Below are 17723 nucleotides of genomic sequence, written 5' to 3' on the forward strand. Positions count from 1 at the left end.
CTTAAGATGGGATGAATCATCCATTTGCCTGTCTTTTTTCTTTGGCAATAGCGAGATCTTAGTGCATGATAATAGGTTAGATAGCATTTTAGATGGCTATAATTAGAATAGAATAATCCTTTAGGATACATAATAGGATAAATATAGCGCTAATTTGTTAGTTTTACCTTGTTAGAGCAATCCTTATGATGTGATCTTCTATCAGCCCCCCTGCCATGCATGTGGCATGTAACTTGTGACATGCACTACCATGGTAGTGCATAAGATCCTGCTTCAATTCTTAAGAGCTAGGCAGTGGGAGAAGTATGAATCTGTACTTTTGCACATATTACACCCTGTATACTGGGGCATGTTGCAACTTGCAACTAAGCTGTCTGTTGTGATATTCACACCTGAGAGACTGGGAAGATGGAGCTGTGGAGGAAGCCTGCTTTGGAAATAGCATATAGTTGGCATTTTGACGGTTACATTACATCTTCTGCAGTAAAGGGCTTGATCATGGTAGATCCAGCTGTGACTCTTCAAAAATTGTTTTGTATCTTCAGCCTTGCTTTTTACCTTCAAGGCTGTATCATTATGAAAGTGGTGTTTTATGAATGATATGTATTACTGGACACCTGAAACTGGATTTCTAAAAAAATTTCTTTTACAATTTAAGTAAGCTTTCTTTTCCCCTGCGTGTGTTCTCTTTCTCTTGTGAGATAGTTGAGTTCCACATCTGGTACACTGATGAAATGTGACCATTTTGTGTTATGATCAATTCTTATTTTATTTTCGTACACCAAGGCTTCTGGAAAGTCGAGTTAATTCTTGCAGACTTCAAAGCAGGTTGAGGGATTTAATGTATCTTAAGAATTGTTCCTCGGCAGCGCTGATTTGACCTCTGCTTTCCTTCCTGTGTAGATCTTACTTTTGCCAAGTGAATTGCTTGGTTTCACAGAAATTCCCTAGCCCTTTTCCATAGTGCATGTTTGTACACCTCTTGTTGGAACTAGATCAAATATGCTATGCTCTTCACTTAAAATATATTGACGTAAAGGAGGTTATGTCAGATAATAAGTAATTGCCATAGCAACCCCATTATTGTTATAAGAAACAGGCTTGTGCCAGAAAGGAAATGAAAAGCTGTGTCAGAAACATCTCAAAACACAGTTTTAATTTTCAGTCCATACTCATATGCTTTTTTTTACATCTTCAAGTTTAAAATGGTAATTCTAGTTCATATACTGCATTTCCACTTAAGTTTACTGTATGCATACTGGAATGTGGAGTAGTTTTACATAATTTTTTAATTTCTTATGAAAAGGTATAGCACTTCTAGCACTGTAGTAATTCATTGACTTAGGTATCTTAACTTACATAATAGACTGTTGTTGAGTGGTCTCTTGGTATTTCCTGACTACACCGCATCGTATCAATGTTAAAACAGATGTCTTCCCTAGCACTGAACAGTTTCTAACTTGTGGAAAGAAACCTGCTTTTCCAGTTAATAAGTTTGAATTTTGTTGAAGAAACCAGCAGTAGAAGATTCATGCCATATGTTTCTTATAGTTAGTTTTCCCGCCTCCCCCCCCAAGAATCCTCTACTGCTGATGAGCCCTGCAAAAGCACTGGGAAAACCTCTGGCTTACCAATCTAGCCAGTATTTCTTTGCTTCTTAGTAGAGATGCTTTTCACTTTCTTTTTTACCCACTGAATGATATACGTGAGTCAGAAAATGAAAACTGGAAGTGTGCCCATCTAATTGGTTTCATGTACTTCTTCAGAATCTGAAACAGCTAGCACTGTGCCACCTCCTCCTCCACATTCTTACAAATTCTTAGAGGCAGTGGGAGACCACTTCATACACAATAGCCTAAGTGTACATACAGAACAATCTCTTTTCAGTGCTAAATAAAATTCACGTTAATCCAGAGTTGTATTAACTGGAGACTGGAAACAGTTTATACAGATCACAATAGAGCACAAATTTGACCTTTACAAGCTACTGAAAACCAAAGCGTGAGCAGAAGGGGCTGTGATAATTGCAGTTATGCTCAGCTGAGCATAGTTCACCATTTCTTGTTAGCCTGTTTTTTTTAATATTGAAAGTGAAGACATTGAATTACCCATTTAGTGGAAGCTCATGGGTTTAGAAGTGGTGCAAGTACCGCATATACCAGTTCTCTCGAGAGTTGAAATTAAATGAAAATATCTCCTGCTAATATTATTCATTTGAAAAGAAGCTTTTCGTGTGTTGTATTCTAGTAAAGTTGGATCAGAACTTGCCAGCTGTGAGATGCAGTTGAGATGGTTGTGTGCCTTCTAGGACAACAGGCCTATAAAAGTTATAAAGTGAGAGAATACTCAGTTGCATATTTTTGCTAGTAGATTATATTCTTGGAAGCTTATTTGGAAGGGGAAATAGGGTAAGGAGATGAGGAAAGAGACTTTGGGGTTACATAGCTGGTATTGGATGAAAATTTGTCTTTCTGTCTTGGAAGAACAATTTGTGTTGCCACGATGCACTATTGTTGTGCATATTAAAAATATATTAAATGTTACATGATTTTTGGAGCAGCTATTTTAGAATGCCAGGACAGCTAATTTTTTTAAGAGTTTTGCTGTGACAATTTGGATTTGTACAGAGAGCAGAATGGACCTCCAAGAAAATGCACTGTGTGCCTGTGATAGTCCTGATACAAGTTGTTTACGAAAGGAAGATTCTCACTTTAATCCTGTTGGGTCTAGACTCTGTTACCCCTTATATGAGGAAAAGTGTGATATGGGTTATTGTCCTCCTGGTCTTCCTAGAATCACCTGAAGCGGTAGAGGTCGATTTTTGTGGAAACCTCCATCTCTGATGGTCTGTATTGGGAAATTCTCCTGTGCTAGTGTATCTTATTTTAAGGAGTGTGGCTGTAGGAAGTATGCTGTGAGCTTAACTGCAACTAGCTGGTATAGTGTGAGATAAGAAGGAGGAACTTATCTATATCGTATGCTGAATTATGCATGGTAATGTGCTCAGGCTGAATTTCATAAATGAGTTACTGTGACTCGACAAGTTACTACCTGTCATGTGAACTGTGGTAAATTCTTGGTGTGCAGCAAAGCAAGGTAATGCAATCTTGCTGACTTTAACTTGCTCTGATGTGATGCAGCCTTCCAATGTAGACCAGTCCTGTATGAGTTAACCTTTCCCAGCAGTGGGTTTTCTTTTTTGCTTTTAAGAGATGACTTCATGAGATCTAGTGTGGTAAGTAACCTTTTCTTGGGTTCTTAGGAATTAGGATATATTCAGTCCTTACCACACAAGTTTCTGGGAAATTATGAAGACTTGTCTAGTTTCTGTGCTTGCTAGCCTGGATATTACCTGCTGACCTTAGCAATGTAGGGCAATGTTTGTGCAGTATGGTAGTTTATTGATTTCCCTCACTAAGAAGGATATAGCAAAGAAGCCCTTACTCTGTTGGCCTCCAATAAAAGAGCAGCCAGGCAGGGTCCTTGGTGTCCTATATGAGAAGACAGGTAAGAACAATAATGTGCACATGAAGATTGGCACATGGAAGAAACTAATTTGCTTGAAAAGGCCAGCTGGCGACTGAAGAGCTCCAGAAAGATATACAAGTCTTTGGACTTCTTCCCCTCTACAGGTAAAATAAAGGGAATGTTTGCATGGTACCAAGCAGCTTTCTGCAGCCACACAAGGATATTTCTGAACAAGGTATCTTGGAAGCTAGTTTTGGTACCAGAAACAGTAGAGCATTTCTCTGTCTACATTTGTCAGGCCAGATTAGTAAGGCTAGCTGTTAATGCATTGAACTATGTACGTGTTCTTTACAAGGATATCAAATCCAGGCTCAGGGAAGTAGTTTCAAAATTCTACCTCTGAATATTTATTGTGACTTAGGTAGCTAGCCACACTGCATAAAAGATGGTAAAATACAGTAGTATGATCATCTGCGCCACTTCATGTAGTGCAGCTTTATACATGCTATTTTGCAAGGTTAGTTTTTGTGGTAGCACTTCCAGTTTCATACTCGTCTGTAATTTCCAATTTTTATACTAAGTACATGGTTTGAGTGCAATCCCCTTCGCTTTACTCAGCCATAGAACCTGTCTTTATAAATGTATTATGTTCTTTCACTTCATTTTAAATGTACAGGGTTTTATAAGAAAATAGCATATGAATTTTTTCAGCAAGTTTAGATTATATTTTATTTTAAAAAACATCAGTAGTGTCCTGAAGGGTACATCATTATCCATATTTATTATGTAGATTTACAATTTGTGTTGTGTCAATAAGCTATACTCTATTGTTATCATACTTACACTGTCCTACTCAAACAATTAATCTTCAGCAGACCCCATTTTAACTATTCTTACGTAATGGTGTGTGTTACTGACATTAGATGTCATCTTTGTCTAAGAGGAAATTTCAACTTTTGAAATGCAATGGCTTTTTCTTCTGGGGCTGAAGTAGGTTTTTTATATTTATATTTAGCTCATTAAGTTGAGACTAATTATTTTCTTCTTTAAACTGGTACTCAGGTATGTGAAACTAACTATAATTTTTAAGTTAAATGTCTTTATTCGTGAGTACTGAATATGGTCTTGAAAATGTTTTTTCACTCTGATAGAACCTTGTGTTCTGTTCTACTCTCAATAGTCATCCTGCTCATCCCATGAAAAACTACACCAGTTACCATACCAACCGACACCTGATGAACTACACTTTTTGTCTAAACATTTCTGTACCACTGAGAGCATTGCCGGTGATAACAGGTGCAGGACCACTGCAATGCGCCCTCGGTCCCGAAGTCTCAGGTGAGTTGGTCTCTCTGGAAACGGGTTGGATCTAAGCTCACATATTCTGGAGCATCATGGTTTTGTACATTGGGGTCATTCACTGTTTCTGATATTGATGAGTATAATACAAGAGGTACACATCTGAGGCTGAGTTACGAATAGGCCTTTTAAACTCTTGCTCCTGGTTTTGATCATGGCCTACTTCCGTAATATTGTAAGCTGGGTCTTAATGAAGGCAATAACCTGCATGAACTGCCTTGATGAGCTAGTCTGTAGCACTGGTTCTCTTTCAGAGGTCAAACTGTTCACAGAATAATGTTTCTATTTGCAAAACTAATTCAAAACACATTTATATCCTAAGACTATCTGGAAAGAAATGTGATAAAGAAATAATGGGCAGGAGGTGGGGTGTCCACTCATTTGGTTTCTCTAACCAAGATGAACTTCAGTTTCTTTTTTCCCAAAGACTAGGCCTCTGCATTTCCTTTGCAGTGGTTGTTTGTGTAAGATCAGTTCTAGACTGGCAGAATAGTTCAGGTGTTGAAAATGCAGATTGATTTTATGGGTAAGTTTTCAATAGCTGGAAGGGGAGAAAGAAGTATTATATTTCTAATTGCTATATTGATCCTTTCAAAAGTTTAAAAATAAGTTTCACAGGTATACACATCTTAAGGATTGGGTTTTTAGTGCAATATATTTTAACTCTGCTTTTTGATTATTTTAAAATCTGTGTAGACTATTGTGACAAATGTAGTTGTTACCTACGTGAAACTGCACAAAAATTACCAAGAAAAAAGATCCCCTTTCTTCATTAGAAGATTACAGGTGGAAACTGTATTGTATTTATTGCCACATCTTTAATTTTTTTTTCCCAATTTCTGTTACGCTTTTAACACTTAAAAATCTTCCATTTGACCTCACAGAATGTGTACAAGTGCTTCAAGGAAAATACAAGAGCCAGGCATTTTCAGAAAGGGGATTATGCTGCAGAAGTGTTGTGATTAAATGATGTACCTACCATGTCCTCAGTGGATTTCTCTATGGATGTCCATAACAGATTGTTCATATCAGTTACAGGACTTACCATTGTGATATCTTGGGAGACATTTTAGTGTTCATTTTGCTGTTTTAGAAAGCCAAAAGCCAGTTGTTCTGCTCATGCAAGAAACCTCTATGTACATGTTTTGATTGAGTCACTCCTAGAGGGTAACATCCCATTTGCGGGGTGCTTTTCCTTCTCCACCTCTTTTAGACTGGACTGAACAGGCCAATGTCACCAACCCAGGATGGAGATTTTTCAAAGGAATTCATAAAGGATAATAAGTCTCATGATAGCAAAAAGTAGTTTTGTATGTTTGCCAAGGCCCTGGGTACCTTTTTATGGATTGTTTTCTGCAAGTCTTATCCTTTTCATACAGGCACAGTGCCCCAGCTTTGATGGAACTCATGCCATACATATGAATTATTTCTAGGAAGTTCCTGCCTTTAACTGCTGGCCAGATTGAAAACAGATTGTTTTAATTTTTTTAATGATTTGCTTAAAAAAAAAAAAGAAGGATCGTTCTTAACTTTTTCAGTTGCAGCTAATAGAGTTCTCAGCCAGGTCTTGCTATTTTGATTGTATGTAACCTTCAAAGGGGCAGGTGTAGCCATAACTAACAGTCAAATATATCTCTGTTGCCCTTCTGAGAAAAAGGTGATGTTCGCAAGTGCTGCAATACTGCCTGTATCCTGAAGTGTAGTTACAAAACTAAGAAAATAGCATAGTTAGCAGTTAGATGTCAAGCACATGAAATAATCTTTAGGGCCTGGTCAGAAATATCAGTGGTACGGTTGGTTGCTTTCTGGTGAGAGAATGTACCTTTCCAGCAAAGCCTATGTTGACTTTTTATTGGTAATAAAGTGTACAAAAATATAATAACTAATTGTAGCTGCATGCTGAGACAAGTTTAAAGGGATAATTTTCTTTGCTTGCAGCCCTGGACGTTCTCCTGCCTGCTGTGACAATGAAATAATTATGATGAACCATGTCTACAAAGAAAGGTTCCCAAAGGTAATGAATTATATTTAAGATACCCAATATCTAAATTGATAGGCTACATAAGTTTTAACTAAGTGGTATTTTTGTTATGGGAACTAATGATCCAACCCTGTAATGGCTTTCATAAAGCATCACCAAGCTCTTACTAAAAAGATAAAATCACAATAAAGAAAATCCCTGCCGAGAAGTGGACATTAATTTGGCAAAGCTGCTGAAATGGTTTTGAAATGAATCATGCTGGTAATATATTCTGCTGATTGAAAACAGTACATCTGATTTCAATAGGTGGTGAGTACTTGGGGCAAATGTATGCTGAATTAGTAAACCAAAAATAGTTTGTTTTTAAGTCTTGTGCAGCATCTGCTGGTATACTTGTAAATTCCTTCCTTTAGCAGCATTTATTCCTTTTCCCAAATACTCATTATATACTTATTTTAATTGTGAATGTCAGTACACGGTTTTGCGGGTTTGACTATGAGATACCAAATGAGGACACATTGCTGTCATGTCCAGAGGGCTGAGACACAAATGCATTCCTAGGTGCAGGTGTGTAGCTTGGAGCACTGCACTCTTGGTCCCTTCCAGGATTTTGATGACCCCTGGAAAATAAAATACTGTAAAGCTTATACTGTTCCAAAAAGTACCTAAAAATTAGAAGAGATGCCTTCATATTTCTTCATAGAAATATGAAGAGAGATTTGTCAATTTGCAGAGCGAATGAGCAGCAATCTAAAGTGTGGAACGACCCATTCATTTCAGTTTAGGAGATTAGAACTCAGAGGCGTGAGATTAAAATATTTTTATTATAAGAAGTAATGGTTTTTTAAGCATCTGCAGTTTTGTGGGAACCAGACAGTTGGGCTTGCAGGATGCTAGATATGTCAGTTTTACAGAACCATCTGGCAGGACCTGTGAGTCTATGGTGCTTTTAATCAGTCAGTGTGCATTCAAACTTTGCCCAGTGAAGTATTTTTGTGGTGTAACCTGTATGACAGGAAGGAATATATTCTAGTCTGTAGTATCTGCAGTTTTATCAGAAAGAAGTAGACTCCTATGAGTTCTCTCTCATTTTTTTTTTATAAATTATGTTGACTCTGACATAAAGTCTTACAGTCATGAGTGTTCCTTCAGTTCTGTCTAGCGATCAACACAAGAGTAGTGCACAGTTAATCACCTGTGGCAGACAAAGAGGAGGATCTGCACAGTAGTACAGTAAGGCTGTTGTTTTTCTGGGCTGGAAATGTAGGGAGACATTGTCTGTCACTTCGCCTTTCCATTCGCTTGCTTTTTAGCTTCAGTCATTTCACGCATTCCAGCTAGGTAGCTGCTTAGGCAGTATAGAAATGTTGCTGAATCAGAAATAAGCTTTGAGGATGTTAGTTTCGTGTAAAGCTGATTTAATGTATCATGTATCCATTTGTCTATAGGCCACAGCTCAGATGGAAGAGAGGCTTCAGGATATTATAACAAATTATTCTCCAGAGAATGTCCTTCCGCTGGCAGATGGAGTGCTCAGTTTTACCCACCATCAGATCACAGAACTGGCGCGAGATTGTTTGGATAAATCCCACCAGGGCCTCATCACATCACGATACTTCCTTGAATTACAGCAGAAATTAGACAAATTGCTACAGGAGGTATGAGACATGACAGTACTCTTATGTTTGCTTGAAAAATTATTTAAATCTGTTTGCCTAAGTGTTGTCTTGAAATAATCATGACTGTTTACTCACATAATTGTCAAGGTGGTATTCATAGCAATTATAGTCTACATAGTGACCACTGCAAATACTATAGGCATCCTAGGGTACTAGTCTGGAATAGATAGGTTGTAAAGATTTCAGAAACAACAGCATTTTGTCATGCAGTGCAAGTTATAAATTGTTTACAGAAGTGTGCCCATAAGCCCTAAATGAGGCTTGCTATTCCATTTACTGTGGATAAATGAGGAAACATACACACTTTCCACTTTATCAACCCTACTGATCACCTGCTGGGTTGAGAAAGCAGGCAGCACCCATTAGCTCTCCATTAGCTTGAGGTTATTTAATTATTTAAATATTTATAATCTTCCTTTCATAATTAAACTGCTTATTAACAGAAATAATGTCAATTCTAAAAGTGTTGAAACTGCCATAGAGTAATCAGAAATTAATTAAGAAGAACTTGGAACTTGTCAAAATAAGTGTGCTATGACGTAATTCACTGCAGTTTGAATGTATCATTTTTAAAACAATGAGTACAGCATGTGATGTACTCATTTGTTTGTGTGGGATTTGATAGCACTTTGTTAGCCAAAGTGAATGTGATAAACCAGCAGATTTGATATTGACTTGAAATTTTTCAACTGAGATGTTAAGATACCATGACTGTCTTAATTTGTCTTGTCTTCTGCTTTCTTTTGAATGCAGGAGCAGTTGCTAAAGGTTTTGATTTAATCTTTTTTTTCCCTAACCTGCTTTTTTGTTAACTTCTATTCAGTAAACTGGTTTTCTGCAACTACTGTATTTTGAACTTTTTCTCTTCATAAATCAATGCAAAACTTAAGACATCTGTGATTTATTTCTGGATTATTGAAACCCTGTTTTTTAAACACAGAAAATAGGTAGAGCTTGCTTACTAGACAAAAGGAAGTTTGAACTAGTGGCCTTGTGAAATAATCACATTTTTATGATGCCGAAGTGCAGGCAGAGTTGACTGGAGATGCCCGACTATGAATTATGTTATGCTAGTGATAATGTCAAAATACAAGGAAACATGTCTAAGCTAAGATTCACTGAACGACTGTTAACACTCTTAGTCATTGTTAACAATATATCCCTTAGAGTGGCTACACAGTAAGTAGAGTTTAGAGTACATGTTCACTCACTCACTTAAGATCCCTCCCACCCAAAACCCACTAAAAAATCTCACTCTCCAAGCAAGCTATTCTCAAATCTGCATATAAAGCAGTGCCTGGTTTAAAAAATACTGAAAACACTTTTGTCATGTTCTGTGATGCTAATTCTTTATTATGTCAAAATTCCTGTTCTGCAAAAACATTATTCCTTAAAATATTCAGACTTAACTTTTGAGTGAACTACATAATACCTGTAATATAGCATAATATGACAGTAAGAACTTTCTCTTTGCACAAATTGGTTATGGGCACTCAGTTGTGCTTTGGATTCATGTGATTCATTTGTTGTCAATTCCCAGCTGCGATGTTCAGTAGAAAGCTGCATCTCCTACTGCTGCTTGGCACATTGCAATTACTTTGCATAACCAGGGGAAGACTCTCTTGAGGTTTGAACAGCTTGGTTCAACCAACATTTTTGTAATTCTAAGGTCAAGGTCAAGTGGACCTGAATGTTTTCCTGCTTCATCCTTCCTAAATGTAACGTGTATTGAGTCTTTTGTTCACATAACACACCTGAGTGTTCACAAAACTGTATAAAGGTGCTTTCAATTTTGCTGGTGATTAAAATAAGCAGGTGTTTCTGTTTACAAAAGAGTTTTCTTTGGAGTTGGTTGGTAATGTGCAGAACACAAATGCTTGTGTTCAGTTAAGGTTCTTCTGAAACCTATTGCAGAGTGCTAGATGGTATATGTGCCTTTTTCTTTTCTCCTTTAAATTTCACAGATAAATTTTTCTCAGATATTTGATGTTTTTTAAAATCGTAGTGCTTGTATGAAGAGCAATATATAGCTTCATATTTTCATAGGGTTTTTAACCTCAGAAATATAAGATATATATTATATGAAAAGTACTTATTTGTCCATATTAATAACTTTTAAAATGTTAATATCTTAATTCTTTGTGGTTTTGAATAAGCAAGAGGTGATGAAAAACTTGTTTAGTTTCTACTATTCAGAACAAAGAAATGCCTTGATATTTGAGTGAAGGGCTGTTAGTGTGTTTTAATCAGAAGGACAATGATACAGTTTCTTTGCATTCATAAGCATCCTTAAATTATGTAATTCGTTCTTAGAGGGGAGCTTTTCAAAGAAATCTGAAACGCAGTTCAGACCATTGTGTAAATGTTACCAAACACTCTGCAAGTACTTTTTCTGTATTATTTTATAGTGTTCCTCCCCCTTTGTTGTAATCTTTGTAGAACTCAGTTTTCCATTGTCGTCCTTTCTACATGTACCTTTATATGGAGCCTCTATGCAAGCAGAGGTTTTTATATATGTGTATATATATACCCCCATATATATGTCATTGTCATTTTCGAATGACATGCGCCCATAGTGAATCAGTATCAGTTTGGCATGAATGTTGCTTATGTTTATCAGTATTACTCTGGGTCAGTTTTCATTTCATCCTAAAATTATTAACAAATTGAGACAGAACTCTACATGTAGAGAGATGTATGTTATACTGAAATGTAGTCCCTTTTGCAAAACTGATGGTTATAATGCTGTGTAAGTTTAAAAAAAAATGAAAGTGGGTATTATGTCCGTTGGAGGCACTTTTGTTTTGTTATTAGAGTGTTAGAATTGTGCAAATGGGATTACTTCAAACTAGTATTACGGCGTTGCTCAAATGCTTGTTATTTCTGCTGGCATCTTGAAATTGATGTGCTGTTTGGCTCAAGTACATGCTTCAAACCCTCAGAGGTGTCCCAAATATCATATACACTTTCCTGAGTAGTGCATTGAATGCAGTTTGCTTTATTATCACTTTATTTTTATCTTTTAGGCTCAACAGCGATCAGAGAGTGGAGAAATGGCATTTATTAAGCAACTTGTCCGAAAAATCCTGATAGTTATTGCTCGTCCTGCTCGCTTACTGGAATGCCTGGTAAGGTTGTGCTTACTATAAATATGTTTTTCACTTGTTAGTGTAGGAAGGTCTCTGGCTTAGTATTCAGGCCCTTTACAATCGTTTTTTGAAATATGCAAAGCAATGGGGTAAGGCTTCATTGTTGGTGGGGTCCTTTCTGCTTTTATTTCAGGAACATGGGACTGGCAGGGATCTCCAGCAGTTGTGTTTGGTTCCCTACTATTGCAAATACTATGTTACAGAATTCCTTTTATCTGCTGAGGAAGCTCCAGTTTGAAACCAGTTGGGTTTCAGTTTTATTAGATTTTGCTATTGCTTGGGAAGACTGTTCTGGAATTGTAATTGCTTGGTGGTTTTTCCATTCTTCTTGTTGTTGTTCTTTCAAGTTTCATAGTTTTGTTATACTCAATACCTGCCAGAGCTATAAGCAACTCACAGTAAGCTCTGCAGTACCTGATCTGGGGGGAACAGCAGCAGAGGTATTAGGGTTTCTGGATATGCAGATATTCCGAGTTACACTGGGGACCAGAAAGAGCAGAAGAGTTAACTTATTTATGCACGAGCATAGCACTGATGTTGCCAGATAGGGCTAGCTTGTGCGAGGCCATGTGGGCGTTTCTGCTTTGCCTGCCCTTGCTGTGGGATCTGGATGGCTCAGGTGCAGGAAGTTGCTCCTACGCACAGAGCCAATGTGCTTCAGTTGTTCAGTGGAACTAATAGAGCCTCACAGAACAGAGTGTACTCGGGAGGTCGGTGTAGACACCCAAACACCATGCAAGAGCCAGCCTGAGTGCAGCAGGCCTGGCAGGCAGCCCAAGCTGACTTTGTTGAGCCACTCTGCTTGCCAATACCAGGATCACAGTGTTGATGCTGCATACAGCTATTTGAGGCTGGCAAGGCTTATGTGGGAGCCACTAACCTGCTGCTAGACTCAAGTTATGCCTGAAAGTGTCATACTGCATTTGCATGGCACTGAATTTGAGCTAGTAAGTCTTTTTCCAACCTGACTTTGGCTCTGTTTTGTGTCTCTTCATCTGTGGCACAGTTAATCCATACCCTGGCTCGTTAAGCTATGGGCATTTTGAGAGCTTGCCTCTGTTCTGTTTTGGAAACACCATGTCTCAGTGTTCCCAGTTGCAGTTTGTTCATGATTTGCAGTTCAGAAGGAATGTAAAATAAGGTATGTGCTCTGAATCAGGATGAAAGAGATGCTTAAGAAAAAAAAAAGGCAGGCTTTATAGAAGGGGGTGCCTTAGTATGTCCTGCCTCTGCCGTTGAATCCAAACTTGCATTACTCCTTTGCCCTGAACACTGGAATGCTCATATACACATACTCATATACAGTGTGATCTTTCCTGCTCCATTCCCAGGATTCACATAATCTTTCTCCACCTGTTCACCCAATTTCTCATACAATGTCTTATTTTTCCTCTGGTCTGCATTTTTCTCTTATCATCACACATCCAAAAATGCCCTTAAATACCTCCTGTGGGCTGACAGACCGAGGCTTCTTTTGATGCTTTGTCCTTCCCTTCCATGCTTGCTGGCTCTCTCCCATCTACCCCTCCCCCCAGTGTCATCACTGTCTTTTAGCTTTTTTAATTCAGGTTCTCTCCTGGTGACCTATTTGCCTATTAGTTCATTCTCCCTAAATGCTGAGTTTTCTAGCTAGCTCATCCAAATCTCCATTCGTTTAGTTCCCAGTTTCTGCCCCTGGGATTTTATCCTAGGCTACCTGCTCTGTCTTGTCATGCTTCAGGTAGTGCTGCTGGGCATTTTGTATCCCTCCTTTTGCTGGGCCTGGTGATGTGAGTGGAAGGACAGTGTTATGAGGCCAGGAGATGACTGTGTCTCTTTAGTTGAGAGTTTCAGAGCAGCAACTGCAGAGAAAGCCAGCACAACTTCCTTAGCATGTTCTTATTTCAAATGAGATCTTTAGGAGATTTAAGCTGGAATGTAACAACTCTAGATCAGTCAGCCTCACCTCTGTCCCAGGAAAGGTGATGGAGCAGTTCATCCTGGAGGTCATCTCCAGGCATGTAGAAGACAAGAAGGTTATCAGAAACAGTCAACATGGATTCACCAAGGGGAGATCATGCTTGACCAACCTGACAGCCTTCTCTGATGGTGTGACTGGCTGGGTCAATGAAGGGAGAGCAGTGGATGTTGTCTCTCTTGACTTCAGTAAGGCATTCGACACTCTCCCATAGCACACTCATAGGCAAGCTAAGGAAGTGTGGGTTGGATGAGTGGACAGTGAGATGGATTGAGAACTGGTTCAACAACAGAAGTCAGAGGGTCGTGATCAATGGAGCAGAGTCTGCATGGAGGCCAGTCACTAGTGGTGTTCCCCAGGGGTCTGTGCTGGGTCTGGTCCTGTTCAACACATTCATCAATGACGTGGATGATGGGATAGAGTGTACCCTGAGCAAGTATGCTGATGGTACCAAGCTGGGAGGAGTGGCTGATACACCAGAAGGCTGTGCTGCCATCCAGTGAGTCCTGGACAGGTTGGAGAGCTGGGCCGAGGGGAACCTGATGAAATTCAACAAGAGAAGTGCAAGGTCCTGCACCTGGGAAGGAACAAGCCCATGCACCAGTACAGGCTGGGGGCTGACCTACTGGAAAGCAGCTCTGCTGAGAAGGCCCTGGGAGTGCTGGTGGGCAGCAAGGTGACCCTGAGCCAGCAATGTGCCCTTGTGGCCAAGGAGGCCAAGGGCATCCTGGGATGCATTCAACAGTGTGTGGCCAGCAGATTGAGAGGGGTTATCCTGCCCCTCTACTCTGCCCTAATGAGACCACATCTGGAGTACTGTGTCCAGTTTTGGCCCCCCCAGTTTAAGAAGGATGTGGAACTGCTTGAGCAAGTCTAGCAGAGAGCTACCAAGATGATCAGGGGACTGGAGCATCTCCCATATGAGGAAAGGCTGAGAGACTTGGTTTTGTTCAGCCTGGAGAAGACTGAGCGGGGATTTCATAAATGCCTATAAATATCTAAAGGGTGGGTGTCAGGATGATGGAACTAGGTTCTTTTCCTTAGTGCCCAATGACAGGACAAGGGGCAATGGGTACAAGTTGGAACACAGGAAGTTCCACCTCAATATGAGAAAAAGCTTCTTTCCTGTGAGGGTGACAGAGCAGTGGAACAGGCTGCCCAGGGAGGTTGTGGAGTCTCCTTCCCTGGAGACATTCAAACCCTGCCTGGACGCGTTCCTGTGCCCCCTGCTCTAGGTGTGCCTGCTCAAGGAGGGGGGTTGGACAAGATGATCTCCAGACGTCCCTTCCAACCCCTGCCATTCTGTGATTCTGTGAACTCTGCATAGTATGTTTCTACAGAGGCAGGTAGCTTGAACAAATTTAGGCATACTGCCACAAAACAATACATTTCTCACGGAAGAAGGTGTTAAGCCTACTCTGTAAACGTCACTGGCACAATGTAATCTTACAGAAGCAATATTGTTGTTTTTCCATAGTGTCCCTCTGGAAACTTCTGAATAATATTGGTTGACATTTTAGAATGTCTGTTTGAAATAGATACTAGGTATGGAAAGCTTCAGCCTCTGTAAGAAAGTTCATAGCATTTTAAGGAAATAATTCCAGCACTTTTGTCATGAGAAGTTTAAGATTCCATGCAGTAATATGGTCAGCTTTCTGATGGCAGTCTTGACTCAGGTGTTCATGGTATGCAAATTCCTGTTTGTATTCACTTGATAATCATATGAATAAAGCTTTTGCAGTGTCATATGGGCCAAGAGCTACTGCCAAATATTGAAATATTTTTCTCTATTTGTACATGTAAAATGAAACAGTGCAAAGTAAAGATCAGAAAATAAATTTATGCTTCTAATTATTCATGTGTATGTATATATGAGTGTATGTATTTAGATATACATATACACACACACATGTTCATATGATTAAAAGTATCTGGTTTGAAATTGAATCTGTTTTGACTTACTAGCAAGTGGAGGAGAAGCTCTATATCTGCCACTGCAGCAGGTAAGCAGATGATGACATATTCACGATGAAGGTAGATAGGATGTCTTGGCACATATCATCATATTGTTGTGTTCTTCAGTGCAAGGAGTAACATATAAGAGATACAGCTGGGGACAGCATGTCAGATGAAGGGAGTCAGGCTAAAGCAGCATGTAATGCTTAATAATTTTGTTCAGATTTTTAGACAGTTTAGCAGCATCCTGAGACTTTGAGCTAAATAAGAGAGTTTGGGCAGTTTGTGGGTTTGTGATAAATCCTTTGGAGTAAGCTGGTGGTGATGAAAATTGTTTCATGACAAATGAAAAACTAAGATTGTTTACACAAGACTGAAAATTCCAAAGACATTTCATTTCAGATGCACTGCAACTCCTCCTGGTAGCTGCAGCAGTTTGGATGCTTCCAAAATGAAATGTGATACCTAATTTCTCAAGCTATCTTCCAGGTTGGGATGGTGAGTTCCCAAGTCCTGGGTAGCCTGAGGAGCTAGGACAGGAACCTTGTGATCTAGCACACAGACTAAAGCCCAGTGGAGTTATGGCAGGCCATGACATGACTGTCAGAGAAGCTAACTAGCTCAGCAGTCTGCTTGGCTTCTGCAGATATTATTGACAGAACTGACTTACTCCAGCAAAAAGTCTGTTTCGGTACATCAATGTTTCATGACTCTGACTGGCTCTCACTTTGTTAAGCATTGCAGCTGTTGTGATCTATGGTGGGCATGAACATCTTGAACGTGAAAGATGTTTTGCTATGAATTCATAATGGTAGATAAAGTTTATTTTATTAAAAACCCAAACCTTTTCATAAACTTCCTTGTTCCTTTGAACGCTTTCCTATTTTTATCATCTATGAAGGCAGTAAAATAAATGCATTTCCAAGAGACTCGGGGGATAGGCAGAGGTTTGAGTTGCTATTTTTTTGTTCCTCTTTGAGGCTTGCCTTTTAGCCATAGTATAAATAATAGTTGTAATATAGTTGGTTCCCACAGTAGGATGTTTCATCGCTAGATTTGGAACAATTGGGTCGATGAAGTTCAAATTTTGTTTTCAGTAACTTACGATTTTGGCTTCATTCTGTAGTGATTTATTTAATTGTATTTTCCACAAAACATAGTGCATACATATTGATTTAAAATATTTCAAAGCTTCATTTAGAAGTAAAAGTGGAGAGCAATATGTTTACATAGTTTCTTTATTTTGGTAGTGGATTTTTATATGCAAGCAGCTGCAGGGAGATAGTCTTCTGTATGTGAAATCTTATCACTGCTGTTATAGGTCATTTCACTCTGAATATTATGGGAAGTTTTGAGGACAAAGAACTTATTATTCTTATAAAGTAGTGCTCTGAAATAATAGTATGAAATTTCATTGCTTACAGCATGTTACATTGTATAAGAATCATAATAGAGCAATAATCTGCTAGTAATAGAATAAAGAGGTATTGTTTTTAATAAAGCAAATGTCAAAAATTTGCAATAGAAGAAGCAAAGGAAGTTCTTATGTTAGGCTTTAAGACTTCAGTTTCTACAGAGAGAACAATGGTGATTATTTTTCTTGTAGGAATTTGATCCTGAAGAGTTTTACTATCTTTTGGAAGCAGCTGAAGGCCATGCTAAAGAGGGGCAAGGTATTAAAACAGACATCCCTCGATATATTATTAGCCAGCTGGGCTTAAATAAAGATCCTCTGGAAGGTAAGTGCATCTCCTGGTCCAGCTATAGGCTCCTAGGTTCTTCCTTCTTAATGTGTTTAATCACTCTGATTATCTGTGCGTACCTGAAAAGGGTCAAAATAAAAGTGGAAGCAGAACAATTTGTTAACTCTTACAGTTCTCATAAGTTCAAAGCCATTAAAAAGGCCACCTGAGATTTTTCGATTTGAAGTATCATTCACAAATACACTGCGTCAATGATACGTTTCATCTTCTTCCAGCCTGGCAATGCAATTTTCTTATTTCAGCTCTAGATGAAATTTACTGGTATAATTTGATGGTGACTGTTATCCAAGCATAGCTATAAATTAAACTGGGCTGAGCTGTTGTTTGGCCAGCAGTGCTCCCAGGCTCCCACATCTTAGAGTCTCTGAGAAGAATATCTCCCATTCCTACAAACACTGCAAAGATTTATTA

At 38.8% G+C, this 17723-nt stretch overlaps 1 protein-coding gene across 4 annotated transcripts in view; it reads left to right on the forward strand.

Annotated features, from left to right (window-relative positions):
* The window catches only part of MAST4 (microtubule associated serine/threonine kinase family member 4), a 314534-nt gene that overhangs the window by 251680 nt on the left and 45131 nt on the right, over positions 1-17723 (forward strand). For all 4 annotated transcript variants that reach the window (XM_064438315.1, XM_064438316.1, XM_064438318.1 and 1 more), the window contains 5 exons: positions 4649-4806; positions 6766-6841; positions 8257-8466; positions 11514-11615; positions 17156-17288. In XM_064438315.1, coding sequence (XP_064294385.1) covers positions 4649-4806; positions 6766-6841; positions 8257-8466; positions 11514-11615; positions 17156-17288 — 679 coding nt within the window. The remainder of the gene's footprint in view (positions 1-4648; positions 4807-6765; positions 6842-8256; positions 8467-11513; positions 11616-17155; positions 17289-17723) is intronic.

The sequence above is a fragment of the Phalacrocorax carbo genome, chromosome Z, assembly GCF_963921805.1.
Source record: "Phalacrocorax carbo chromosome Z, bPhaCar2.1, whole genome shotgun sequence".
Taxonomy (NCBI): Eukaryota; Metazoa; Chordata; class Aves; order Suliformes; family Phalacrocoracidae; genus Phalacrocorax; species Phalacrocorax carbo.